The sequence below is a fragment of the Biomphalaria glabrata genome, chromosome 3, assembly GCF_947242115.1.
Source record: "Biomphalaria glabrata chromosome 3, xgBioGlab47.1, whole genome shotgun sequence".
In the NCBI taxonomy this organism is placed as follows: Eukaryota; Metazoa; Mollusca; class Gastropoda; family Planorbidae; genus Biomphalaria; species Biomphalaria glabrata.
Genome location: NC_074713.1, coordinates 40,495,488 through 40,519,366, shown reverse-complemented (window position 1 = coordinate 40,519,366; position 23,879 = coordinate 40,495,488). Strand labels below are relative to the sequence as shown.

General features: G+C 41.6%; 15 protein-coding genes and 5 non-coding genes across 20 annotated transcripts; 10 read left to right on the top strand and 10 right to left on the bottom strand.

Moving 5' to 3' along the window:
- Window positions 1-198: 198 nt before the first annotated feature.
- On the bottom strand, window positions 199-317 carry LOC129925486 (5S ribosomal RNA). The gene has a single exon (XR_008777252.1). It is a non-coding gene; the product is annotated as a 5S ribosomal RNA (ribosomal RNA).
- A 612-nt stretch (window positions 318-929) lies between these two features.
- On the bottom strand, window positions 930-1,397 carry LOC129925365 (histone H2B, gonadal). Its single transcript, XM_056025070.1, has one exon. The coding sequence runs from the start codon at window positions 1,353-1,355 to the stop codon at window positions 987-989; it is 369 nt and encodes a 122-aa protein (XP_055881045.1). The 5' UTR covers window positions 1,356-1,397; the 3' UTR covers window positions 930-986.
- A 144-nt stretch (window positions 1,398-1,541) lies between these two features.
- Window positions 1,542-1,999, top strand: LOC129925094 (histone H2A-like). Its single transcript, XM_056023449.1, has one exon. The coding sequence runs from the start codon at window positions 1,604-1,606 to the stop codon at window positions 1,997-1,999; it is 396 nt and encodes a 131-aa protein (XP_055879424.1). The 5' UTR covers window positions 1,542-1,603.
- Window positions 2,000-3,139: 1,140 nt separating this feature from the next.
- On the top strand, window positions 3,140-3,664 carry LOC129925364 (histone H3). Its single transcript, XM_056025069.1, has one exon. The coding sequence runs from the start codon at window positions 3,193-3,195 to the stop codon at window positions 3,601-3,603; it is 411 nt and encodes a 136-aa protein (XP_055881044.1). The 5' UTR covers window positions 3,140-3,192; the 3' UTR covers window positions 3,604-3,664.
- A 554-nt stretch (window positions 3,665-4,218) lies between these two features.
- Window positions 4,219-9,479, top strand: LOC129925093 (uncharacterized). The gene is made up of 4 exons (XM_056023447.1): window positions 4,219-4,572; window positions 6,438-6,813; window positions 7,989-8,360; window positions 9,073-9,479. The coding sequence occupies exons 1-4, from the start codon at window positions 4,264-4,266 to the stop codon at window positions 9,411-9,413; spliced, it is 1,398 nt and encodes a 465-aa protein (XP_055879422.1). The 5' UTR covers window positions 4,219-4,263; the 3' UTR covers window positions 9,414-9,479.
- Window positions 5,037-5,155, bottom strand: LOC129925476 (5S ribosomal RNA). The gene has a single exon (XR_008777242.1). It is a non-coding gene; the product is annotated as a 5S ribosomal RNA (ribosomal RNA).
- Window positions 5,803-6,236, bottom strand: LOC129925347 (histone H2B, gonadal). The gene has a single exon (XM_056025049.1). The coding sequence runs from the start codon at window positions 6,190-6,192 to the stop codon at window positions 5,824-5,826; it is 369 nt and encodes a 122-aa protein (XP_055881024.1). The 5' UTR covers window positions 6,193-6,236; the 3' UTR covers window positions 5,803-5,823.
- On the top strand, window positions 6,383-6,905 carry LOC129925360 (histone H2A). Its single transcript, XM_056025063.1, has one exon. The coding sequence runs from the start codon at window positions 6,441-6,443 to the stop codon at window positions 6,825-6,827; it is 387 nt and encodes a 128-aa protein (XP_055881038.1). The 5' UTR covers window positions 6,383-6,440; the 3' UTR covers window positions 6,828-6,905.
- Window positions 9,480-9,877: 398 nt separating the features above from the next.
- LOC129925465 (5S ribosomal RNA) lies at window positions 9,878-9,996 on the bottom strand. The gene has a single exon (XR_008777231.1). It is a non-coding gene; the product is annotated as a 5S ribosomal RNA (ribosomal RNA).
- A 645-nt stretch (window positions 9,997-10,641) lies between these two features.
- On the bottom strand, window positions 10,642-11,075 carry LOC129925346 (histone H2B, gonadal). The gene has a single exon (XM_056025048.1). It carries the CDS (start codon window positions 11,029-11,031, stop codon window positions 10,663-10,665), a length of 369 nt encoding a protein of 122 aa, XP_055881023.1. The 5' UTR covers window positions 11,032-11,075; the 3' UTR covers window positions 10,642-10,662.
- A 146-nt stretch (window positions 11,076-11,221) lies between these two features.
- LOC129925359 (histone H2A) lies at window positions 11,222-11,744 on the top strand. The gene has a single exon (XM_056025062.1). It carries the CDS (start codon window positions 11,280-11,282, stop codon window positions 11,664-11,666), a length of 387 nt encoding a protein of 128 aa, XP_055881037.1. The 5' UTR covers window positions 11,222-11,279; the 3' UTR covers window positions 11,667-11,744.
- Window positions 11,745-12,815: 1,071 nt separating this feature from the next.
- Window positions 12,816-13,340, top strand: LOC129925338 (histone H3). Its single transcript, XM_056025038.1, has one exon. It carries the CDS (start codon window positions 12,869-12,871, stop codon window positions 13,277-13,279), a length of 411 nt encoding a protein of 136 aa, XP_055881013.1. The 5' UTR covers window positions 12,816-12,868; the 3' UTR covers window positions 13,280-13,340.
- A 554-nt stretch (window positions 13,341-13,894) lies between these two features.
- Window positions 13,895-19,155, top strand: LOC129925092 (uncharacterized). Its single transcript, XM_056023446.1, has 4 exons — window positions 13,895-14,248; window positions 16,115-16,490; window positions 17,666-18,037; window positions 18,749-19,155. Exons 1-4 carry the CDS (start codon window positions 13,940-13,942, stop codon window positions 19,087-19,089), a joined length of 1,398 nt encoding a protein of 465 aa, XP_055879421.1. The 5' UTR covers window positions 13,895-13,939; the 3' UTR covers window positions 19,090-19,155.
- LOC129925454 (5S ribosomal RNA) lies at window positions 14,713-14,831 on the bottom strand. Its single transcript, XR_008777220.1, has one exon. It is a non-coding gene; the product is annotated as a 5S ribosomal RNA (ribosomal RNA).
- LOC129925342 (histone H2B, gonadal) lies at window positions 15,445-15,911 on the bottom strand. Its single transcript, XM_056025043.1, has one exon. The coding sequence runs from the start codon at window positions 15,867-15,869 to the stop codon at window positions 15,501-15,503; it is 369 nt and encodes a 122-aa protein (XP_055881018.1). The 5' UTR covers window positions 15,870-15,911; the 3' UTR covers window positions 15,445-15,500.
- On the top strand, window positions 16,060-16,582 carry LOC129925358 (histone H2A). Its single transcript, XM_056025061.1, has one exon. The coding sequence runs from the start codon at window positions 16,118-16,120 to the stop codon at window positions 16,502-16,504; it is 387 nt and encodes a 128-aa protein (XP_055881036.1). The 5' UTR covers window positions 16,060-16,117; the 3' UTR covers window positions 16,505-16,582.
- A 368-nt stretch (window positions 19,156-19,523) lies between the features above and the next one.
- LOC129925443 (5S ribosomal RNA) lies at window positions 19,524-19,642 on the bottom strand. Its single transcript, XR_008777209.1, has one exon. It is a non-coding gene; the product is annotated as a 5S ribosomal RNA (ribosomal RNA).
- Window positions 19,643-20,289: 647 nt separating this feature from the next.
- LOC129925345 (histone H2B, gonadal) lies at window positions 20,290-20,723 on the bottom strand. The gene has a single exon (XM_056025046.1). The coding sequence runs from the start codon at window positions 20,677-20,679 to the stop codon at window positions 20,311-20,313; it is 369 nt and encodes a 122-aa protein (XP_055881021.1). The 5' UTR covers window positions 20,680-20,723; the 3' UTR covers window positions 20,290-20,310.
- A 204-nt stretch (window positions 20,724-20,927) lies between these two features.
- Window positions 20,928-21,834, top strand: LOC129925091 (histone H2A-like). Its single transcript, XM_056023445.1, has 2 exons — window positions 20,928-21,209; window positions 21,700-21,834. The coding sequence occupies exons 1-2, from the start codon at window positions 20,928-20,930 to the stop codon at window positions 21,832-21,834; spliced, it is 417 nt and encodes a 138-aa protein (XP_055879420.1).
- A 1,148-nt stretch (window positions 21,835-22,982) lies between these two features.
- Window positions 22,983-23,507, top strand: LOC129925335 (histone H3). The gene has a single exon (XM_056025035.1). The coding sequence runs from the start codon at window positions 23,036-23,038 to the stop codon at window positions 23,444-23,446; it is 411 nt and encodes a 136-aa protein (XP_055881010.1). The 5' UTR covers window positions 22,983-23,035; the 3' UTR covers window positions 23,447-23,507.
- The last annotated feature ends 372 nt before the right edge of the window (window positions 23,508-23,879 follow it).

The following is a 23,879-nucleotide window of genomic DNA, read 5'->3' as shown; positions in this document are numbered from 1 at the left end:
CTATTCCTAGTGATTTAATTCACAGCCGTTATTATTATTATTATTATTATTATTATTATTATTATTATTATTAAAGCTATACAATTACTCGGCTTGATTTTAGAAAACAAAATAGCCCTAATCTTAAAAATAAGAAGTAAAAGAAAATGCGGCATAATATGTAGAAAATGATAAATAATTAAAAAAAAAAAAAAAAAAAGTCTACAACACGTGGTGTTCCCAAGCGGTCACCCATCTAAGTACTAACCACGCCCGACGTTGCTTGACTTCGGTGATCGGACGAGAACCGGTATTTTCAACGTGGTATGGCCGTAGACACATTCTGGGAGATTCGGTATGTATATATAGTTATTTTTTTTTTTATACTTTTTGTTTGTTTCGGTGTTATTGTGCAAGGTTGAGTGATAAGTTAATATTGATGGCCTACCAGAAAATTCAAAGTAAACACTCTTTCTTTTCCAACCCAACTGCTGTATATATATATATATATATTTTCAACCTCTCCGCTTTCTCTCAGCACATTTTTTTTTTTTTTTTTGGGTCTATTTTAAGCGTTCGCTTTCTGATTGGTCGTACTCGGCGCGGTCGTCTGCTATTGCTACTAGATTAAAAAAAAAAAAAGAATTACCGCCAAGCTCTCGCTATTGTGAACGTGAAGAGGAATGACTGGCGTAATGTTATGTGTTGTGTTCTTCTATCCTTTGTCATGTATGTACAATTTATAAACGTTTAGTATTACTCTAGTATTATTTTTCTTTCCTATCACTAACAAAAGTAATTCGTCCCGCTATTTATTACAATAAAGGACATATTTTGCACGCTTGTTTTATTGATGCAATAATTCATAATAACCAGTCAGAAAGAATACAACAAACTAGTCTCATTTAGATTGTGCATTACTCAAGCATAATTGTGAAGTAATTGGAGGCCCTAAAAAGGGCCGTTGTGTGGGGAGGGAAAAAAAAAAGGGTGGATGGGAGGCTGCTTTATTTGCTGGTGGTGTACTTGGTGACTGCCTTGGTACCCTCACTGACAGCGTGCTTGGCCAGCTCACCAGGAAGTAGGAGACGGACGGCAGTCTGAATCTCCCTAGATGTGATGGTGCTGCGTTTGTTGTAGTGAGCCAAACGGCTAGCCTCGGCTGAGATGCGCTCAAAGATGTCATTCACAAAAGAGTTCATGATTGACATGGCCTTTGAGGAGATACCAGTGTCAGGGTGCACTTGTTTCAACACTTTGTAAATGTAGATGCTGTAGCTTTCCTTTCTCCTCCTCTTCTTCTTCTTATCGCCGGTGCGTACGGCTTTAGCCTTGCCGGCTTTCTTGGCTCCCTTTGACGATACTTTGGGTGGCATGGTTTTCGATCTGTGCGTGATACACAAAACTGAGTGGGACTGACGAAGCGGTCGCTTTATATACGAAACGGCGTGGAAATCGGGCGAGTACGCGACAGAGTACGAGCGCGTTGGACCAATCGGAGCGCTGCTTTCTCACTAACCGAAAGTCCGCTCGATTTCGTATAAAATGGGTCGAGCGGCGCGCTGATGTCTCACTCGCATATTTCTGTGTGCGCTTGTTTCATCTCTACCTACACAATAAGAAAATGTCCGGACGCGGTAAAGGAGGCAAAGTTAAAGGCAAGTCCAAGTCTCGTTCATCCCGGGCTGGACTTCAGTTTCCAGTCGGTCGTATCCATCGTCTGTTGAGAAAGGGGAACTATGCTGAGCGTGTTGGTGCCGGCGCCCCTGTTTACCTCGCTGCAGTGCTCGAGTATTTGGCTGCCGAAGTTCTCGAGTTGGCTGGCAACGCTGCCAGAGACAACAAGAAGACAAGAATCATTCCCCGTCACCTCCAGCTGGCCATCAGAAACGACGAGGAGTTGAACAAACTTCTGTCTGGCGTCACCATCGCTCAGGGTGGTGTCTTGCCCAACATCCAAGCCGTACTTCTGCTACTTCTGCCCAAGAAGTCTCAAAAGACACCAGGTGGCAAGGCATAAATCGTCATTCAACACCACTCCCACCCAAGTCACCCCAACAACACACTGTCCTTTTCAGGACAACCTCCACATATTTCAAAATTAGCTTTGACGTTCACAAACAAACGAGCTGTTACATTTGTTTATTTTATCTGTAGTTAGACATTATTATTTACATATGCAGGTCGCAACTGAGTTTGCACTGCGCTCACCCATTGCCATAATTTTTTTCCCAATTATTATTTCGCATTACTATTATGCTTACACATTTTTTTTTTTAAATTATCTGTACGCATTAACTCTTACACATTGGCTATAAGGCAGATGTTTCATTCGTTAATTACTTAGTTCGTTTAATCAAGTCACTTACTTAGATGTTGATGAATAAAAATTAATTAGTTTAAGATAATAAGGCTTGGCTACTAATAGCGAATCTGTACTTCTATGCTGCGTTTCAAACTGTGACATTACATTAAGAAACTAATAATACATTTATGCACAAGAAAAGAAACACCATCAGTTTTGTTTTGGTTTTTAATATCTAACTTTCAAAAAAAAAAAGGAAAAAATCCCCACCACACATTTTTTTTGGTGTTTAGTTGATTTTTAAAAAAAAACACACACATACACACACATACACACAAATAAATTAATATCGATAATCAACAACTTAAAATGTGGGGGGAAAAAAATCACAGAATTAAAATTGGCGCAAACTTCAATCAATGCAAACTAAAACTAGGCCAACCGAGTACAGAACGAATGTACCAATCAGAACGAGGAGCCTCTAGAGATAAACCAATGAATGATGAATGGAGAAAAGAATACAACAAGTTGGCCTCAATAAAGTGAACGTGGTGATAATGTTTTTCTTTTTCCTGTAAATAACATCACTGATTCGTCTAAACATCTCTGTTTTCGTTCCTTTAGCTCTATCAAAGACAATATTTATTCCTTTTCATTATCATACAAGGAATTTTGTGGTGGGAAAAAAAAAAAAAAAGTTCTTACTATCAGTACCGCGGCGATATAGTTTGTTTTCGAGACGCAGCGAGCCGCGTTCAGAATGTAACGTCCAATCAAGAAACGATGTTCACGGATAGACCAATCGTTGTGCACAGGTCTAAATCTGCGCTGACGCTGCCCTATATAAGCTTGACTCGGTCGCGCGCTGAGACATTCTTGATCTCAATCAAGTCGCTCGAAACTTCGCAATGGCTAGAACCAAGCAAACCGCTCGTAAATCCACTGGTGGTAAGGCACCACGTAAACAGCTGGCCACAAAGGCTGCAAGGAAATCAGCACCAGCTACCGGAGGTGTTAAGAAGCCCCATCGTTACAGGCCCGGCACTGTCGCCCTGAGAGAAATCCGTCGTTACCAGAAGAGCACTGAGCTTCTGATCCGCAAACTGCCATTCCAACGTTTGGTCCGTGAGATCGCTCAAGATTTCAAGACTGACCTGCGCTTCCAGAGCTCTGCAGTTATGGCTCTCCAAGAGGCTAGCGAGGCTTACCTTGTCGGTCTCTTTGAAGATACCAACTTGTGTGCCATCCACGCCAAGCGTGTCACAATCATGCCCAAAGACATCCAGCTTGCCAGACGTATTCGTGGTGAGCGTGCTTAAACAAACTCCTCCCTCTTTGCCCCAAACCAGCTATCAACGGTCCTTTTTAGGACCAACACATATTCCTAAATTAGCTTTTGAGTTGACGTTATATAATTTATTGCCACCACCGTAGCTATAATATGTATACATTTTGCATGAGTGGTAAAAGAAAAAAAAACAAAAACGTACACATACCGTTGTTGGCGTTGTATATTTTTTTGCTGCCCCTCTATGGCATTTCCTTCTAATAGACCCATATATCTATTTATTAAAAGTTACAATGTTTTATTAGAGACAAAACAAAATTAGACTTGTTGGTGTTTTGCAACAAGATACGAATAACATTATATTGAAAACTACGTTTGATGGGTATAAATCGTTGAGAAAGAACTCTTCCTATTCGGGTGGGAGTGGGAGAACTATTTTTGTTGTTGTTTGGATGAGAGGGAGGGAGGGGAAAGGTAGAGTAGTTCTTTGGTACGGTAGTGATTCATTCGTGAATGTAAGCGCCCTGAAGCTACAACCTGATTGGTTCCCATTAGTGGACTGTAGTGCGAGGAGTAACCAATCGACAATCGACGTCCGCCACGTTGAGTGAGCCAAGCGCGTCGTCAGTATAAATAGAAGTGTGCCCGCGTCGTTCAGTCAGTCGATTCGGTAAAAATCTTCTACATCAACATGTCTGGACGTGGTAAAGGTGGAAAGGGCTTAGGCAAAGGAGGCGCCAAGCGTCACCGCAAAGTATTGCGTGATAACATCCAGGGTATCACTAAGCCTGCCATCCGTCGTCTTGCTCGCAGAGGTGGTGTCAAACGTATCTCTGGTCTGATCTATGAAGAAACCAGAGGTGTCCTAAAGGTTTTCCTTGAAAATGTCATCAGGGATGCCGTCACCTACACTGAGCATGCCAAGAGGAAGACTGTCACTGCTATGGATGTGGTCTACGCATTGAAACGCCAAGGACGTACCCTGTACGGCTTTGGTGGTTAAACCATCTCGAACGCTGCATCTCACACCTCTCAAGAAAACACCGGCCCTTATCAGGGCCATCCCAAATTTTCACGAATAAGCTTGAGTCAAATGCATGTATAATGCCAACCTTATGACACAGCCAAATAATTATTTTTAATTTATTTCTATTAGCTCGCTCTGTACTTTTCCTACATGTGTTTAGCCCATTTGTTTTAATTATACATCAACGTTGATTTTGCAAAAAGTTATTAGATCTTCAATAGCAGTAGTATAAATTAAGTATGCTATTCCTAGTGATTTAATTCACAGCCGTTATTATTATTATTATTATTATTATTATTATTATTATTATTAAAGCTATACAATTACTCGGCTTGATTTTAGAAAACAAAATAGCCCTAATCTTAAAAATAAGAAGTAAAAGAAAATGCGGCATAATATGTAGAAAATGATAAATAATTAAAAAAAAAAAAAAAAAAAGTCTACAACACGTGGTGTTCCCAAGCGGTCACCCATCTAAGTACTAACCACGCCCGACGTTGCTTGACTTCGGTGATCGGACGAGAACCGGTATTTTCAACGTGGTATGGCCGTAGACACATTCTGGGAGATTCGGTATGTATATATAGTTATTTTTTTTTTTATACTTTTTGTTTGTTTCGGTGTTATTGTGCAAGGTTGAGTGATAAGTTAATATTGATGGCCTACCAGAAAATTCAAAGTAAACACTCTTTCTTTTCCAACCCAACTGCTGTATATATATATATATATATTTTCAACCTCTCCGCTTTCTCTCAGCACATTTTTTTTTTTTTTTTTGGGTCTATTTTAAGCGTTCGCTTTCTGATTGGTCGTACTCGGCGCGGTCGTCTGCTATTGCTACTAGATTAAAAAAAAAAAAAGAATTACCGCCAAGCTCTCGCTATTGTGAACGTGAAGAGGAATGACTGGCGTAATGTTATGTGTTGTGTTCTTCTATCCTTTGTCATGTATGTACAATTTATAAACGTTTAGTATTACTCTAGTATTATTTTTCTTTCCTATCACTAACAAAAGTAATTCGTCCCGCTATTTATTACAATAAAGGACATATTTTGCACGCTTGTTTTATTGATGCAATAATTCATAATAACCAGTCAGAAAGAATACAACAAACTAGTCTCATTTAGATTGTGCATTACTCAAGCATAATTGTGAAGTAATTGGAGGCCCTAAAAAGGGCCGTTGTGTGGGGAGGGAAAAAAAAAGGGTGGATGGGAGGCAGCTTTATTTGCTGGTGGTGTACTTGGTGACTGCCTTGGTACCCTCACTGACAGCGTGCTTGGCCAGCTCACCAGGAAGTAGGAGACGGACGGCAGTCTGAATCTCCCTAGATGTGATGGTGCTGCGTTTGTTGTAGTGAGCCAAACGGCTAGCCTCGGCTGAGATGCGCTCAAAGATGTCATTCACAAAAGAGTTCATGATTGACATGGCCTTTGAGGAGATACCAGTGTCAGGGTGCACTTGTTTCAACACTTTGTAAATGTAGATGCTGTAGCTTTCCTTTCTCCTCCTCTTCTTCTTCTTATCGCCGGTGCGTACGGCTTTAGCCTTGCCGGCTTTCTTGGCTCCCTTTGACGATACTTTGGGTGGCATGGTTTTCGATCTGTGCGTGATACACAAAACTGAGTGGGACTGACGAAGCGGTCGCTTTATATACGAAACGGCGTGGAAATCGGGCGAGTACGCGACAGAGTACGAGCGCGTTGGACCAATCGGAGCGCTGCTTTCTCACTAACCGAAAGTCCGCTCGATTTCGTATAAAATGGGTCGAGCGGCGCGCTGATGTCTCACTCGCATATTTCTGTGTGCGCTTGTTTCATCTCTACCTACACAATAAGAAAATGTCCGGACGCGGTAAAGGAGGCAAAGTTAAAGGCAAGTCCAAGTCTCGTTCATCCCGGGCTGGACTTCAGTTTCCAGTCGGTCGTATCCATCGTCTGTTGAGAAAGGGGAACTATGCTGAGCGTGTTGGTGCCGGCGCCCCTGTTTACCTCGCTGCAGTGCTCGAGTATTTGGCTGCCGAAGTTCTCGAGTTGGCTGGCAACGCTGCCAGAGACAACAAGAAGACAAGAATCATTCCCCGTCACCTCCAGCTGGCCATCAGAAACGACGAGGAGTTGAACAAACTTCTGTCTGGCGTCACCATCGCTCAGGGTGGTGTCTTGCCCAACATCCAAGCCGTACTTCTGCCCAAGAAGTCTCAAAAGACACCAGGTGGCAAGGCATAAATCGTCATTCAACACCACTCCCACCCAAGTCACCCCAACAACACACTGTCCTTTTCAGGACAACCTCCACATATTTCAAAATTAGCTTTGACGTTCACAAACAAACGAGCTGTTACATTTGTTTATTTTATCTGTAGTTAGACATTATTATTTACATATGCAGGTCGCAACTGAGTTTGCACTGCGCTCACCCATTGCCATAATTTTTTTCCCAATTATTATTTCGCATTACTATTATGCTTACACATTTTTTTTTTTAAATTATCTGTACGCATTAACTCTTACACATTGGCTATAAGGCAGATGTTTCATTCGTTAATTACTTAGTTCGTTTAATCAAGTCACTTACTTAGATGTTGATGAATAAAAATTAATTAGTTTAAGATAATAAGGCTTGGCTACTAATAGCGAATCTGTACTTCTATGCTGCGTTTCAAACTGTGACATTACATTAAGAAACTAATAATACATTTATGCACAAGAAAAGAAACACCATCAGTTTTGTTTTGGTTTTTAATATCTAACTTTCAAAAAAAAAAAAAAAAAAAAGGAAAAAATCCCCACCACACATTTTTTTTGGTGTTTAGTTGATTTTTAAAAAAAAACACACACATACACACACATACACACAAATAAATTAATATCGATAATCAACAACTTAAAATGTGGGGGGAAAAAAATCACAGAATTAAAATTGGCGCAAACTTCAATCAATGCAGACTAAAACTAGGCCAACCGAGTACAGAACGAATGTACCAATCAGAACGAGGAGCCTCTAGAGATAAACCAATGAATGATGAATGGAGAAAAGAATACAACAAGTTGGCCTCAATAAAGTGAACGTGGTGATAATGTTTTTCTTTTTCCTGTAAATAACATCACTGATTCGTCTAAACATCTCTGTTTTCGTTCCTTTAGCTCTATCAAAGACAATATTTATTCCTTTTCATTATCATACAAGGAATTTTGTGGTGGGAAAAAAAAAAAAAAAGTTCTTACTATCAGTACCGCGGCGATATAGTTTGTTTTCGAGACGCAGCGAGCCGCGTTCAGAATGTAACGTCCAATCAAGAAACGATGTTCACGGATAGACCAATCGTTGTGCACAGGTCTAAATCTGCGCTGACGCTGCCCTATATAAGCTTGACTCGGTCGCGCGCTGAGACATTCTTGATCTCAATCAAGTCGCTCGAAACTTCGCAATGGCTAGAACCAAGCAAACCGCTCGTAAATCCACTGGTGGTAAGGCACCACGTAAACAGCTGGCCACAAAGGCTGCAAGGAAATCAGCACCAGCTACCGGAGGTGTTAAGAAGCCCCATCGTTACAGGCCCGGCACTGTCGCCCTGAGAGAAATCCGTCGTTACCAGAAGAGCACTGAGCTTCTGATCCGCAAACTGCCATTCCAACGTTTGGTCCGTGAGATCGCTCAAGATTTCAAGACTGACCTGCGCTTCCAGAGCTCTGCAGTTATGGCTCTCCAAGAGGCTAGCGAGGCTTACCTTGTCGGTCTCTTTGAAGATACCAACTTGTGTGCCATCCACGCCAAGCGTGTCACAATCATGCCCAAAGACATCCAGCTTGCCAGACGTATTCGTGGTGAGCGTGCTTAAACAAACTCCTCCCTCTTTGCCCCAAACCAGCTATCAACGGTCCTTTTTAGGACCAACACATATTCCTAAATTAGCTTTTGAGTTGACGTTATATAATTTATTGCCACCACCGTAGCTATAATATGTATACATTTTGCATGAGTGGTAAAAGAAAAAAAAAACAAAAACGTACACATACCGTTGTTGGCGTTGTATATTTTTTTGCTGCCCCTCTATGGCATTTCCTTCTAATAGACCCATATATCTATTTATTAAAAGTTACAATGTTTTATTAGAGACAAAACAAAATAAAACTTGTTGGTGTTTTGCAACAAGATACGAATAACATTATATTGAAAACTACGTTTGATGGGTATAAATCGTTGAGAAAGAACTCTTCCTATTCGGGTGGGAGTGGGAGAACTATTTTTGTTGTTGTTTGGATGAGAGGGAGGGAGGGGAAAGGTAGAGTAGTTCTTTGGTACGGTAGTGATTCATTCGTGAATGTAAGCGCCCTGAAGCTACAACCTGATTGGTTCCCATTAGTGGACTGTAGTGCGAGGAGTAACCAATCGACAATCGACGTCCGCCACGTTGAGTGAGCCAAGCGCGTCGTCAGTATAAATAGAAGTGTGCCCGCGTCGTTCAGTCAGTCGATTCGGTAAAAATCTTCTACATCAACATGTCTGGACGTGGTAAAGGTGGAAAGGGCTTAGGCAAAGGAGGCGCCAAGCGTCACCGCAAAGTATTGCGTGATAACATCCAGGGTATCACTAAGCCTGCCATCCGTCGTCTTGCTCGCAGAGGTGGTGTCAAACGTATCTCTGGTCTGATCTATGAAGAAACCAGAGGTGTCCTAAAGGTTTTCCTTGAAAATGTCATCAGGGATGCCGTCACCTACACTGAGCATGCCAAGAGGAAGACTGTCACTGCTATGGATGTGGTCTACGCATTGAAACGCCAAGGACGTACCCTGTACGGCTTTGGTGGTTAAACCATCTCGAACGCTGCATCTCACACCTCTCAAGAAAACACCGGCCCTTATCAGGGCCATCCCAAATTTTCACGAATAAGCTTGAGTCAAATGCATGTATAATGCCAACCTTATGACACAGCCAAATAATTATTTTTAATTTATTTCTATTAGCTCGCTCTGTACTTTTCCTACATGTGTTTAGCCCATTTGTTTTAATTATACATCAACGTTGATTTTGCAAAAAGTTATTAGATCTTCAATAGCAGTAGTATAAATTAAGTATGCTATTCCTAGTGATTTAATTCACAGCCGTTATTATTATTATTATTATTATTATTATTATTATTATTATTATTATAGCTATACAATTACTCGGCTTGATTTTAGAAAACAAAATAGCCCTAATCTTAAAAATAAGAAGTAAAAGAAAATGCGGCATAATATGTAGAAAATGATAAATAATTAAAAAAAAAAAAAAAAAAAGTCTACAACACGTGGTGTTCCCAAGCGGTCACCCATCTAAGTACTAACCACGCCCGACGTTGCTTGACTTCGGTGATCGGACGAGAACCGGTATTTTCAACGTGGTATGGCCGTAGACACATTCTGGGAGATTCGGTATGTATATATAGTTATTTTTTTTTTTATACTTTTTGTTTGTTTCGGTGTTATTGTGCAAGGTTGAGTGATAAGTTAATATTGATGGCCTACCAGAAAATTCAAAGTAAACACTCTTTCTTTTCCAACCCAACTGCTGTATATATATATATATATATTTTCAACCTCTCCGCTTTCTCTCAGCACATTTTTTTTTTTTTTTTGGGTCTATTTTAAGCGTTCGCTTTCTGATTGGTCGTACTCGGCGCGGTCGTCCGCTATTGCTACTAGATTAAAAAAAAAAAAGAATTACCGCCAAGCTCTCGCTATTGTGAACGTGAAGAGGAATGACTGGCGTAATGTTATGTGTTGTGTTCTTCTATCCTTTGTCATGTATGTACAATTTATAAACGTTTAGTATTACTCTAGTATTATTTTTCTTTCCTATCACTAACAAAAGTAATTCGTCCCGCTATTTATTACAATAAAGGACATATTTTGCACGCTTGTTTTATTGATGCAATAATTCATAATAACCAGTCAGAAAGAATACAACAAACTAGTCTCATTTAGATTGTGCATTACTCAAGCATAATTGTGAAGTAATTGGAGGCCCTAAAAAGGGCCGTTGTGTGGGGAGGGAAAAAAAAAGGGTGGATGGGAGGCAGCTTTATTTGCTGGTGGTGTACTTGGTGACTGCCTTGGTACCCTCACTGACAGCGTGCTTGGCCAGCTCACCAGGAAGTAGGAGACGGACGGCAGTCTGAATCTCCCTAGATGTGATGGTGCTGCGTTTGTTGTAGTGAGCCAAACGGCTAGCCTCGGCTGAGATGCGCTCAAAGATGTCATTCACAAAAGAGTTCATGATTGACATGGCCTTTGAGGAGATACCAGTGTCAGGGTGCACTTGTTTCAACACTTTGTAAATGTAGATGCTGTAGCTTTCCTTTCTCCTCCTCTTCTTCTTCTTATCGCCGGTGCGTACGGCTTTAGCCTTGCCGGCTTTCTTGGCTCCCTTTGACGATACTTTGGGTGGCATGGTTTTCGATCTGTGCGTGATACACAAAACTGAGTGGGACTGACGAAGCGGTCGCTTTATATACGAAACGGCGTGGAAATCGGGCGAGTACGCGACAGAGTACGAGCGCGTTGGACCAATCGGAGCGCTGCTTTCTCACTAACCGAAAGTCCGCTCGATTTCGTATAAAATGGGTCGAGCGGCGCGCTGATGTCTCACTCGCATATTTCTGTGTGCGCTTGTTTCATCTCTACCTACACAATAAGAAAATGTCCGGACGCGGTAAAGGAGGCAAAGTTAAAGGCAAGTCCAAGTCTCGTTCATCCCGGGCTGGACTTCAGTTTCCAGTCGGTCGTATCCATCGTCTGTTGAGAAAGGGGAACTATGCTGAGCGTGTTGGTGCCGGCGCCCCTGTTTACCTCGCTGCAGTGCTCGAGTATTTGGCTGCCGAAGTTCTCGAGTTGGCTGGCAACGCTGCCAGAGACAACAAGAAGACAAGAATCATTCCCCGTCACCTCCAGCTGGCCATCAGAAACGACGAGGAGTTGAACAAACTTCTGTCTGGCGTCACCATCGCTCAGGGTGGTGTCTTGCCCAACATCCAAGCCGTACTTCTGCCCAAGAAGTCTCAAAAGACACCAGGTGGCAAGGCATAAATCGTCATTCAACACCACTCCCACCCAAGTCACCCCAACAACACACTGTCCTTTTCAGGACAACCTCCACATATTTCAAAATTAGCTTTGACGTTCACAAACAAACGAGCTGTTACATTTGTTTATTTTATCTGTAGTTAGACATTATTATTTACATATGCAGGTCGCAACTGAGTTTGCACTGCGCTCACCCATTGCCATAATTTTTTTCCCAATTATTATTTCGCATTACTATTATGCTTACACATTTTTTTTTTTAAATTATCTGTACGCATTAACTCTTACACATTGGCTATAAGGCAGATGTTTCATTCGTTAATTACTTAGTTCGTTTAATCAAGTCACTTACTTAGATGTTGATGAATAAAAATTAATTAGTTTAAGATAATAAGGCTTGGCTACTAATAGCGAATCTGTACTTCTATGCTGCGTTTCAAACTGTGACATTACATTAAGAAACTAATAATACATTTATGCACAAGAAAAGAAACACCATCAGTTTTGTTTTGGTTTTTAATATCTAACTTTCAAAAAAAAAAAAAAAAAAAAGGAAAAAATCCCCACCACACATTTTTTTTGGTGTTTAGTTGATTTTTAAAAAAAAACACACACATACACACACATACACACAAATAAATTAATATCGATAATCAACAACTTAAAATGTGGGGGGAAAAAAATCACAGAATTAAAATTGGCGCAAACTTCAATCAATGCAGACTAAAACTAGGCCAACCGAGTACAGAACGAATGTACCAATCAGAACGAGGAGCCTCTAGAGATAAACCAATGAATGATGAATGGAGAAAAGAATACAACAAGTTGGCCTCAATAAAGTGAACGTGGTGATAATGTTTTTCTTTTTCCTGTAAATAACATCACTGATTCGTCTAAACATCTCTGTTTTCGTTCCTTTAGCTCTATCAAAGACAATATTTATTCCTTTTCATTATCATACAAGGAATTTTGTGGTGGGAAAAAAAAAAAAAAAGTTCTTACTATCAGTACCGCGGCGATATAGTTTGTTTTCGAGACGCAGCGAGCCGCGTTCAGAATGTAACGTCCAATCAAGAAACGATGTTCACGGATAGACCAATCGTTGTGCACAGGTCTAAATCTGCGCTGACGCTGCCCTATATAAGCTTGACTCGGTCGCGCGCTGAGACATTCTTGATCTCAATCAAGTCGCTCGAAACTTCGCAATGGCTAGAACCAAGCAAACCGCTCGTAAATCCACTGGTGGTAAGGCACCACGTAAACAGCTGGCCACAAAGGCTGCAAGGAAATCAGCACCAGCTACCGGAGGTGTTAAGAAGCCCCATCGTTACAGGCCCGGCACTGTCGCCCTGAGAGAAATCCGTCGTTACCAGAAGAGCACTGAGCTTCTGATCCGCAAACTGCCATTCCAACGTTTGGTCCGTGAGATCGCTCAAGATTTCAAGACTGACCTGCGCTTCCAGAGCTCTGCAGTTATGGCTCTCCAAGAGGCTAGCGAGGCTTACCTTGTCGGTCTCTTTGAAGATACCAACTTGTGTGCCATCCACGCCAAGCGTGTCACAATCATGCCCAAAGACATCCAGCTTGCCAGACGTATTCGTGGTGAGCGTGCTTAAACAAACTCCTCCCTCTTTGCCCCAAACCAGCTATCAACGGTCCTTTTTAGGACCAACACATATTCCTAAATTAGCTTTTGAGTTGACGTTATATAATTTATTGCCACCACCGTAGCTATAATATGTATACATTTTGCATGAGTGGTAAAAGAAAAAAAAACAAAAACGTACACATACCGTTGTTGGCGTTGTATATTTTTTTGCTGCCCCTCTATGGCATTTCCTTCTAATAGACCCATATATCTATTTATTAAAAGTTACAATGTTTTATTAGAGACAAAACAAAATTAAAATTGTTGGTGTTTTGCAACAAGATACGAATAACATTATATTGAAAACTACGTTTGATGGGTATAAATCGTTGAGAAAGAACTCTTCCTATTCGGGTGGGAGTGGGAGAACTATTTTTGTTGTTGTTTGGATGAGAGGGAGGGAGGGGAAAGGTAGAGTAGTTCTTTGGTACGGTAGTGATTCATTCGTGAATGTAAGCGCCCTGAAGCTACAACCTGATTGGTTCCCATTAGTGGACTGTAGTGCGAGGAGTAACCAATCGACAATCGACGTCCGCCACGTTGAGTGAGCCAAGCGCGTCGTCAGTATAAATAGAAGTGTGCCCGCGTCGTTCAGTCAGTCGATTCGGTAAAAATCTTCTACATCAACATGTCTGGACGTGGTAAAGGTGGAAAGGGCTTAGGCAAAGGAGGCGCCAAGCGTCACCGCAAAGTATTGCGTGATAACATCCAGGGTATCACTAAGCCTGCCATCCGTCGTCTTGCTCGCAGAGGTGGTGTCAAACGTATCTCTGGTCTGATCTATGAAGAAACCAGAGGTGTCCTAAAGGTTTTCCTTGAAAATGTCATCAGGGATGCCGTCACCTACACTGAGCATGCCAAGAGGAAGACTGTCACTGCTATGGATGTGGTCTACGCATTGAAACGCCAAGGACGTACCCTGTACGGCTTTGGTGGTTAAACCATCTCGAACGCTGCATCTCACACCTCTCAAGAAAACACCGGCCCTTATCAGGGCCATCCCAAATTTTCACGAATAAGCTTGAGTCAAATGCATGTATAATGCCAACCTTATGACACAGCCAAATAATTATTTTTAATTTATTTCTATTAGCTCGCTCTGTACTTTTCCTACATGTGTTTAGCCCATTTGTTTTAATTATACATCAACGTTGATTTTGCAAAAAGTTATTAGATCTTCAATAGCAGTAGTATAAATTAAGTATGCTATTCCTAGTGATTTAATTCACAGCCGTTATTATTATTATTATTATTATTATTATTATTATTATTATTAAAGCTATACAATTACTCGGCTTGATTTTAGAAAACAAAATAGCCCTAATCTTAAAAATAAGAAGTAAAAGAAAATGCGGCATAATATGTAGAAAATGATAAATAATTAAAAAAAAAAAAAAAAAAAGTCTACAACACGTGGTGTTCCCAAGCGGTCACCCATCTAAGTACTAACCACGCCCGACGTTGCTTGACTTCGGTGATCGGACGAGAACCGGTATTTTCAACGTGGTATGGCCGTAGACACATTCTGGGAGATTCGGTATGTATATATAGTTATTTTTTTTTTTATACTTTTTGTTTGTTTCGGTGTTATTGTGCAAGGTTGAGTGATAAGTTAATATTGATGGCCTACCAGAAAATTCAAAGTAAACACTCTTTCTTTTCCAACCCAACTGCTGTATATATATATATATATATTTTCAACCTCTCCGCTTTCTCTCAGCACATTTTTTTTTTTTTTTTTGGGTCTATTTTAAGCGTTCGCTTTCTGATTGGTCGTACTCGGCGCGGTCGTCTGCTATTGCTACTAGATTAAAAAAAAAAAAAGAATTACCGCCAAGCTCTCGCTATTGTGAACGTGAAGAGGAATGACTGGCGTAATGTTATGTGTTGTGTTCTTCTATCCTTTGTCATGTATGTACAATTTATAAACGTTTAGTATTACTCTAGTATTATTTTTCTTTCCTATCACTAACAAAAGTAATTCGTCCCGCTATTTATTACAATAAAGGACATATTTTGCACGCTTGTTTTATTGATGCAATAATTCATAATAACCAGTCAGAAAGAATACAACAAACTAGTCTCATTTAGATTGTGCATTACTCAAGCATAATTGTGAAGTAATTGGAGGCCCTAAAAAGGGCCGTTGTGTGGGGAGGGAAAAAAAAAAGGGTGGATGGGAGGCTGCTTTATTTGCTGGTGGTGTACTTGGTGACTGCCTTGGTACCCTCACTGACAGCGTGCTTGGCCAGCTCACCAGGAAGTAGGAGACGGACGGCAGTCTGAATCTCCCTAGATGTGATGGTGCTGCGTTTGTTGTAGTGAGCCAAACGGCTAGCCTCGGCTGAGATGCGCTCAAAGATGTCATTCACAAAAGAGTTCATGATTGACATGGCCTTTGAGGAGATACCAGTGTCAGGGTGCACTTGTTTCAACACTTTGTAAATGTAGATGCTGTAGCTTTCCTTTCTCCTCCTCTTCTTCTTCTTATCGCCGGTGCGTACGGCTTTAGCCTTGCCGGCTTTCTTGGCTCCCTTTGACGATACTTTGGGTGGCATGGTTTTCGATCTGTGCGTGATACACAAAACTGAGTGGGACTGACGAAGCGGTCGCTTTATATACGAAACGGCGTGGAAATCGGGCGAGTACGCGACAGAGTACGAGCGCGTTGGACCAATCGGAGCGCTGCTTTCTCACTAACCGAAAGTCCGCTCGATTTCGTATAAAATGGGTCGAGCGGCGCGCTGATGTCTCACTCGCATATTTCTGTGTGCGCTTGTTTCATCTCTACCTACACAATAAGAAAATGTCCGGACGCGGTAAAGGAGGCAAAGTTAAAGGCAAGTCCAAGTCTCGTTCATCCCGGGCTGGACTTCAGTTTCCAGTCGGTCGTATCCATCGTCTGTTGAGAAAGGGGAACTATGCTGAGCGTGTTGGTGCCGGCGCCCCTGTTTACCTCGCTGCAGTGCTCGAGTATTTGGCTGCCGAAGTTCTCGAGTTGGCTGGCAACGCTGCCAGAGACAACAAGAAGACAAGAATCATTCCCCGTCACCTCCAGCTGGCCATCAGAAACGACGAGGAGTTGAACAAACTTCTGTCTGGCGTCACCATCGCTCAGGGTGGTGTCTTGCCCAACATCCAAGCCGTACTTCTGCCCAAGAAGTCTCAAAAGACACCAGGTGGCAAGGCATAAATCGTCATTCAACACCACTCCCACCCAAGTCACCCCAACAACACACTGTCCTTTTCAGGACAACCTCCACATATTTCAAAATTAGCTTTGACGTTCACAAACAAACGAGCTGTTACATTTGTTTATTTTATCTGTAGTTAGACATTATTATTTACATATGCAGGTCGCAACTGAGTTTGCACTGCGCTCACCCATTGCCATAATTTTTTTCCCAATTATTATTTCGCATTACTATTATGCTTACACATTTTTTTTTTTAAATTATCTGTACGCATTAACTCTTACACATTGGCTATAAGGCAGATGTTTCATTCGTTAATTACTTAGTTCGTTTAATCAAGTCACTTACTTAGATGTTGATGAATAAAAATTAATTAGTTTAAGATAATAAGGCTTGGCTACTAATAGCGAATCTGTACTTCTATGCTGCGTTTCAAACTGTGACATTACATTAAGAAACTAATAATACATTTATGCACAAGAAAAGAAACACCATCAGTTTTGTTTTGGTTTTTAATATCTAACTTTCAAAAAAAAAAAAAAAAAAAAGGAAAAAATCCCCACCACACATTTTTTTTGGTGTTTAGTTGATTTTTAAAAAAAAACACACACATACACACACATACACACAAATAAATTAATATCGATAATCAACAACTTAAAATGTGGGGGGAAAAAAATCACAGAATTAAAATTGGCGCAAACTTCAATCAATGCAGACTAAAACTAGGCCAACCGAGTACAGAACGAATGTACCAATCAGAACGAGGAGCCTCTAGAGATAAACCAATGAATGATGAATGGAGAAAAGAATACAACAAGTTGGCCTCAATAAAGTGAACGTGGTGATAATGTTTTTCTTTTTCCTGTAAATAACATCACTGATTCGTCTAAACATCTCTGTTTTCGTTCCTTTAGCTCTATCAAAGACAATATTTATTCCTTTTCATTATCATACAAGGAATTTTGTGGTGGGAAAAAAAAAAAAAAAGTTCTTACTATCAGTACCGCGGCGATATAGTTTGTTTTCGAGACGCAGCGAGTCGCGTTCAGAATGTAACGTCCAATCAAGAAACGATGTTCACGGATAGACCAATCGTTGTGCACAGGTCTAAATCTGCGCTGACGCTGCCCTATATAAGCTTGACTCGGTCGCGCGCTGAGACATTCTTGATCTCAATCAAGTCGCTCGAAACTTCGCAATGGCTAGAACCAAGCAAACCGCTCGTAAATCCACTGGTGGTAAGGCACCACGTAAACAGCTGGCCACAAAGGCTGCAAGGAAATCAGCACCAGCTACCGGAGGTGTTAAGAAGCCCCATCGTTACAGGCCCGGCACTGTCGCCCTGAGAGAAATCCGTCGTTACCAGAAGAGCACTGAGCTTCTGATCCGCAAACTGCCATTCCAACGTTTGGTCCGTGAGATCGCTCAAGATTTCAAGACTGACCTGCGCTTCCAGAGCTCTGCAGTTATGGCTCTCCAAGAGGCTAGCGAGGCTTACCTTGTCGGTCTCTTTGAAGATACCAACTTGTGTGCCATCCACGCCAAGCGTGTCACAATCATGCCCAAAGACATCCAGCTTGCCAGACGTATTCGTGGTGAGCGTGCTTAAACAAACTCCTCCCTCTTTGCCCCAAACCAGCTATCAACGGTCCTTTTTAGGACCAACACATATTCCTAAATTAGCTTTTGAGTTGACGTTATATAATTTATTGCCACCACCGTAGCTATAATATGTATACATTTTGCATGAGTGGTAAAAGAAAAAAAAACAAAAACGTACACATACCGTTGTTGGCGTTGTATATTTTTTTGCTGCCCCTCTATGGCATTTCCTTCTAATAGACCCATATATCTATTTATTAAAAGTTACAATGTTTTATTAGAGACAAAACAAAATTAAAATTGTTGGTGTTTTGCAACAAGATACGAATAACATTATATTGAAAACTACGTTTGATGGGTATAAATCGTTGAGAAAGAACTCTTCCTATTCGGGTGGGAGTGGGAGAACTATTTTTGTTGTTGTTTGGATGAGAGGGAGGGAGGGGAAAGGTAGAGTAGTTCTTTGGTACGGTAGTGATTCATTCGTGAATGTAAGCGCCCTGAAGCTACAACCTGATTGGTTCCCATTAGTGGACTGTAGTGCGAGGAGTAACCAATCGACAATCGACGTCCGCCACGTTGAGTGAGCCAAGCGCGTCGTCAGTATAAATAGAAGTGTGCCCGCGTCGTTCAGTCAGTCGATTCGGTAAAAATCTTCTACATCAACATGTCTGGACGTGGTAAAGGTGGAAAGGGCTTAGGCAAAGGAGGCGCCAAGCGTCACCGCAAAGTATTGCGTGATAACATCCAGGGTATCACTAAGCCTGCCATCCGTCGTCTTGCTCGCAGAGGTGGTGTCAAACGTATCTCTGGTCTGATCTATGAAGAAACCAGAGGTGTCCTAAAGGTTTTCCTTGAAAATGTCATCAGGGATGCCGTCACCTACACTGAGCATGCCAAGAGGAAGACTGTCACTGCTATGGATGTGGTCTACGCATTGAAACGCCAAGGACGTACCCTGTACGGCTTTGGTGGTTAAACCATCTCGAACGCTGCATCTCACACCTCTCAAGAAAACACCGGCCCTTATCAGGGCCATCCCAAATTTTCACGAATAAGCTTGAGTCAAATGCATGTATAATGCCAACCTTATGACACAGCCAAATAATTATTTTTAATTTATTTCTATTAGCTCGCTCTGTACTTTTCCTACATGTGTTTAGCCCATTTGTTTTAATTATACATCAACGTTGATTTTGCAAAAAGTTATTAGATCTTCAATAGCAGTAGTATAAATTAAGTATGCTATTCCTAGTGATTTAATTCACAGCCGTTATTATTATTATTATTATTATTAAAGCTATACAATTACTCGGCTTGATTTTAGAAAACAAAATAGCCCTAATCTTAAAAATAAGAAGTAAAAGAAAATGCGGCATAATATGTAGAAAATGATAAATAATTAAAAAAAAAAGTCTACAACACGTGGTGTTCCCAAGCGGTCACCCATCTAAGTACTAACCACGCCCGACGTTGCTTGACTTCGGTGATCGGACGAGAACCGGTATTTTCAACGTGGTATGGCCGTAGACACATTCTGGGAGATTCGGTATGTATATATAGTTATTTTTTTTTTTATACTTTTTGTTTGTTTCGGTGTTATTGTGCAAGGTTGAGTGATAAGTTAATATTGATGGCCTACCAGAAAATTCAAAGTAAACACTCTTTCTTTTCCAACCCAACTGCTGTATATATATATATATATATTTTCAACCTCTCCGCTTTCTCTCAGCACATTTTTTTTTTTTTTTTTGGGTCTATTTTAAGCGTTCGCTTTCTGATTGGTCGTACTCGGCGCGGTCGTCTGCTATTGCTACTAGATTAAAAAAAAAAAAAGAATTACCGCCAAGCTCTCGCTATTGTGAACGTGAAGAGGAATGACTGGCGTAATGTTATGTGTTGTGTTCTTCTATCCTTTGTCATGTATGTACAATTTATAAACGTTTAGTATTACTCTAGTATTATTTTTCTTTCCTATCACTAACAAAAGTAATTCGTCCCGCTATTTATTACAATAAAGGACATATTTTGCACGCTTGTTTTATTGATGCAATAATTCATAATAACCAGTCAGAAAGAATACAACAAACTAGTCTCATTTAGATTGTGCATTACTCAAGCATAATTGTGAAGTAATTGGAGGCCCTAAAAAGGGCCGTTGTGTGGGGAGGGAAAAAAAAAGGGTGGATGGGAGGCAGCTTTATTTGCTGGTGGTGTACTTGGTGACTGCCTTGGTACCCTCACTGACAGCGTGCTTGGCCAGCTCACCAGGAAGTAGGAGACGGACGGCAGTCTGAATCTCCCTAGATGTGATGGTGCTGCGTTTGTTGTAGTGAGCCAAACGGCTAGCCTCGGCTGAGATGCGCTCAAAGATGTCATTCACAAAAGAGTTCATGATTGACATGGCCTTTGAGGAGATACCAGTGTCAGGGTGCACTTGTTTCAACACTTTGTAAATGTAGATGCTGTAGCTTTCCTTTCTCCTCCTCTTCTTCTTCTTATCGCCGGTGCGTACGGCTTTAGCCTTGCCGGCTTTCTTGGCTCCCTTTGACGATACTTTGGGTGGCATGGTTTTCGATCTGTGCGTGATACACAAAACTGAGTGGGACTGACGAAGCGGTCGCTTTATATACGAAACGGCGTGGAAATCGGGCGAGTACGCGACAGAGTACGAGCGCGTTGGACCAATCGGAGCGCTGCTTTCTCACTAACCGAAAGTCCGCTCGATTTCGTATAAAATGGGTCGAGCGGCGCGCTGATGTCTCACTCGCATATTTCTGTGTGCGCTTGTTTCATCTCTACCTACACAATAAGAAAATGTCCGGACGCGGTAAAGGAGGCAAAGTTAAAGGCAAGTCCAAGTCTCGTTCATCCCGGGCTGGACTTCAGTTTCCAGTCGGTCGTATCCATCGTCTGTTGAGAAAGGGGAACTATGCTGAGCGTGTTGGTGCCGGCGCCCCTGTTTACCTCGCTGCAGTGCTCGAGTATTTGGCTGCCGAAGTTCTCGAGTTGGCTGGCAACGCTGCCCAGGAGGATGCTCCCGTCGCCTCAGCGTGGCCCTCCTGTGGAAACGTCCGCCCGGGGAAACGGATAGGCAAAGTACGGTAGCACACATAGCTCTCAGTGAGTTACCACACGTACGGTCGAGAGACTGTACACAGCACGTGGTAGGGATGTAACAAAGGCTCGCTAACCCGTCCAACACCCCACCGATTCGTTCCCCATCGGGGGCCATACGCGCTGTGATGGACCCTCGCACGGGTTCGGTGGGACATAATAGGCATACGAAAGGCCCCTACGCGGCTCGGCCTCCGGCCTCGCACGAGAGGGGGATACTCGTGTGGGGCTCAAGGGGGCCGTGTCCTGCGACATACCGGACGAGAATACATGATCGTTTCGGATAAGGCGGGATTTCGGACAGAGGGATTGGTGAAGAGCCGATGCCTCATCCTGGCCATGGATAAAATCCTTTCCTTGGTCAAGAGGTCCATAAAAGGGAACCGGAAGTTCTCGGACCTTAAGGACATCTGAAACAGGCAACGCTGCCAGAGACAACAAGAAGACAAGAATCATTCCCCGTCACCTCCAGCTGGCCATCAGAAACGACGAGGAGTTGAACAAACTTCTGTCTGGCGTCACCATCGCTCAGGGTGGTGTCTTGCCCAACATCCAAGCCGTACTTCTGCCCAAGAAGTCTCAAAAGACACCAGGTGGCAAGGCATAAATCGTCATTCAACACCACTCCCACCCAAGTCACCCCAACAACACACTGTCCTTTTCAGGACAACCTCCACATATTTCAAAATTAGCTTTGACGTTCACAAACAAACGAGCTGTTACATTTGTTTATTTTATCTGTAGTTAGACATTATTATTTACATATGCAGGTCGCAACTGAGTTTGCACTGCGCTCACCCATTGCCATAATTTTTTTCCCAATTATTATTTCGCATTACTATTATGCTTACACATTTTTTTTTTTAAATTATCTGTACGCATTAACTCTTACACATTGGCTATAAGGCAGATGTTTCATTCGTTAATTACTTAGTTCGTTTAATCAAGTCACTTACTTAGATGTTGATGAATAAAAATTAATTAGTTTAAGATAATAAGGCTTGGCTACTAATAGCGAATCTGTACTTCTATGCTGCGTTTCAAACTGTGACATTACATTAAGAAACTAATAATACATTTATGCACAAGAAAAGAAACACCATCAGTTTTGTTTTGGTTTTTAATATCTAACTTTCAAAAAAAAAAAAAAAAAAAGGAAAAAATCCCCACCACACATTTTTTTTGGTGTTTAGTTGATTTTTAAAAAAAAACACACACATACACACACATACACACAAATAAATTAATATCGATAATCAACAACTTAAAATGTGGGGGGAAAAAAATCACAGAATTAAAATTGGCGCAAACTTCAATCAATGCAAACTAAAACTAGGCCAACCGAGTACAGAACGAATGTACCAATCAGAACGAGGAGCCTCTAGAGATAAACCAATGAATGATGAATGGAGAAAAGAATACAACAAGTTGGCCTCAATAAAGTGAACGTGGTGATAATGTTTTTCTTTTTCCTGTAAATAACATCACTGATTCGTCTAAACATCTCTGTTTTCGTTCCTTTAGCTCTATCAAAGACAATATTTATTCCTTTTCATTATCATACAAGGAATTTTGTGGTGGGAAAAAAAAAAAAAAAGTTCTTACTATCAGTACCGCGGCGATATAGTTTGTTTTCGAGACGCAGCGAGCCGCGTTCAGAATGTAACGTCCAATCAAGAAACGATGTTCACGGATAGACCAATCGTTGTGCACAGGTCTAAATCTGCGCTGACGCTGCCCTATATAAGCTTGACTCGGTCGCGCGCTGAGACATTCTTGATCTCAATCAAGTCGCTCGAAACTTCGCAATGGCTAGAACCAAGCAAACCGCTCGTAAATCCACTGGTGGTAAGGCACCACGTAAACAGCTGGCCACAAAGGCTGCAAGGAAATCAGCACCAGCTACCGGAGGTGTTAAGAAGCCCCATCGTTACAGGCCCGGCACTGTCGCCCTGAGAGAAATCCGTCGTTACCAGAAGAGCACTGAGCTTCTGATCCGCAAACTGCCATTCCAACGTTTGGTCCGTGAGATCGCTCAAGATTTCAAGACTGACCTGCGCTTCCAGAGCTCTGCAGTTATGGCTCTCCAAGAGGCTAGCGAGGCTTACCTTGTCGGTCTCTTTGAAGATACCAACTTGTGTGCCATCCACGCCAAGCGTGTCACAATCATGCCCAAAGACATCCAGCTTGCCAGACGTATTCGTGGTGAGCGTGCTTAAACAAACTCCTCCCTCTTTGCCCCAAACCAGCTATCAACGGTCCTTTTTAGGACCAACACATATTCCTAAATTAGCTTTTGAGTTGACGTTATATAATTTATTGCCACCACCGTAGCTATAATATGTATACATTTTGCATGAGTGGTAAAAGAAAAAAAAACAAAAACGTACACATACCGTTGTTGGCGTTGTATATTTTTTTGCTGCCCCTCTATGGCATTTCCTTCTAATAGACCCATATATCTATTTATTAAAAGTTACAATGTTTTATTAGAGACAAAACAAAATTAAAATTGTTGGTGTTTTGCAACAAGATACGAATAACATTATATTGAAAACTACGTTTGATGGGTATAAATCGTTGAGAAAGAACTCTTCCTATTCGGGTGGGAGTGGGAGAACTATTTTTGTTGTTGTTTGGATGAGAGGGAGG

Coding starts and splice junctions, on each gene's coding strand:
- LOC129925364 (XM_056025069.1), top strand. CDS start 3,193: ATGGCTAGAACCAAGCAAACCGCTCGTAAATCCACTGGTGGTAAGGCA.
- LOC129925360 (XM_056025063.1), top strand. CDS start 6,441: ATGTCCGGACGCGGTAAAGGAGGCAAAGTTAAAGGCAAGTCCAAGTCT.
- LOC129925092 (XM_056023446.1), top strand. CDS start 13,940: ATGTCTGGACGTGGTAAAGGTGGAAAGGGCTTAGGCAAAGGAGGCGCC. Junction 14,249..16,114: donor CCCTGTACGGCTTTGGTGGT/TAAACCATCTCG, acceptor CTACACAATAAG/AAAATGTCCGGACGCGGTAA. Junction 16,491..17,665: donor GAAGTCTCAAAAGACACCAG/GTGGCAAGGCAT, acceptor CGGTCGCGCGCT/GAGACATTCTTGATCTCAAT.
- LOC129925358 (XM_056025061.1), top strand. CDS start 16,118: ATGTCCGGACGCGGTAAAGGAGGCAAAGTTAAAGGCAAGTCCAAGTCT.
- LOC129925365 (XM_056025070.1), bottom strand. CDS start 1,355: ATGCCACCCAAAGTATCGTCAAAGGGAGCCAAGAAAGCCGGCAAGGCT.
- LOC129925342 (XM_056025043.1), bottom strand. CDS start 15,869: ATGCCACCCAAAGTATCGTCAAAGGGAGCCAAGAAAGCCGGCAAGGCT.
- LOC129925093 (XM_056023447.1), top strand. CDS start 4,264: ATGTCTGGACGTGGTAAAGGTGGAAAGGGCTTAGGCAAAGGAGGCGCC. Junction 6,814..7,988: donor GAAGTCTCAAAAGACACCAG/GTGGCAAGGCAT, acceptor CGGTCGCGCGCT/GAGACATTCTTGATCTCAAT. Junction 8,361..9,072: donor CTTTGAAGATACCAACTTGT/GTGCCATCCACG, acceptor TCGTTCAGTCAG/TCGATTCGGTAAAAATCTTC.
- LOC129925347 (XM_056025049.1), bottom strand. CDS start 6,192: ATGCCACCCAAAGTATCGTCAAAGGGAGCCAAGAAAGCCGGCAAGGCT.
- LOC129925338 (XM_056025038.1), top strand. CDS start 12,869: ATGGCTAGAACCAAGCAAACCGCTCGTAAATCCACTGGTGGTAAGGCA.
- LOC129925346 (XM_056025048.1), bottom strand. CDS start 11,031: ATGCCACCCAAAGTATCGTCAAAGGGAGCCAAGAAAGCCGGCAAGGCT.
- LOC129925359 (XM_056025062.1), top strand. CDS start 11,280: ATGTCCGGACGCGGTAAAGGAGGCAAAGTTAAAGGCAAGTCCAAGTCT.
- LOC129925335 (XM_056025035.1), top strand. CDS start 23,036: ATGGCTAGAACCAAGCAAACCGCTCGTAAATCCACTGGTGGTAAGGCA.
- LOC129925091 (XM_056023445.1), top strand. CDS start 20,928: ATGTCCGGACGCGGTAAAGGAGGCAAAGTTAAAGGCAAGTCCAAGTCT. Junction 21,210..21,699: donor CGGGGAAACGGATAGGCAAA/GTACGGTAGCAC, acceptor CGTCACCTCCAG/CTGGCCATCAGAAACGACGA.
- LOC129925094 (XM_056023449.1), top strand. CDS start 1,604: ATGTCCGGACGCGGTAAAGGAGGCAAAGTTAAAGGCAAGTCCAAGTCT.
- LOC129925345 (XM_056025046.1), bottom strand. CDS start 20,679: ATGCCACCCAAAGTATCGTCAAAGGGAGCCAAGAAAGCCGGCAAGGCT.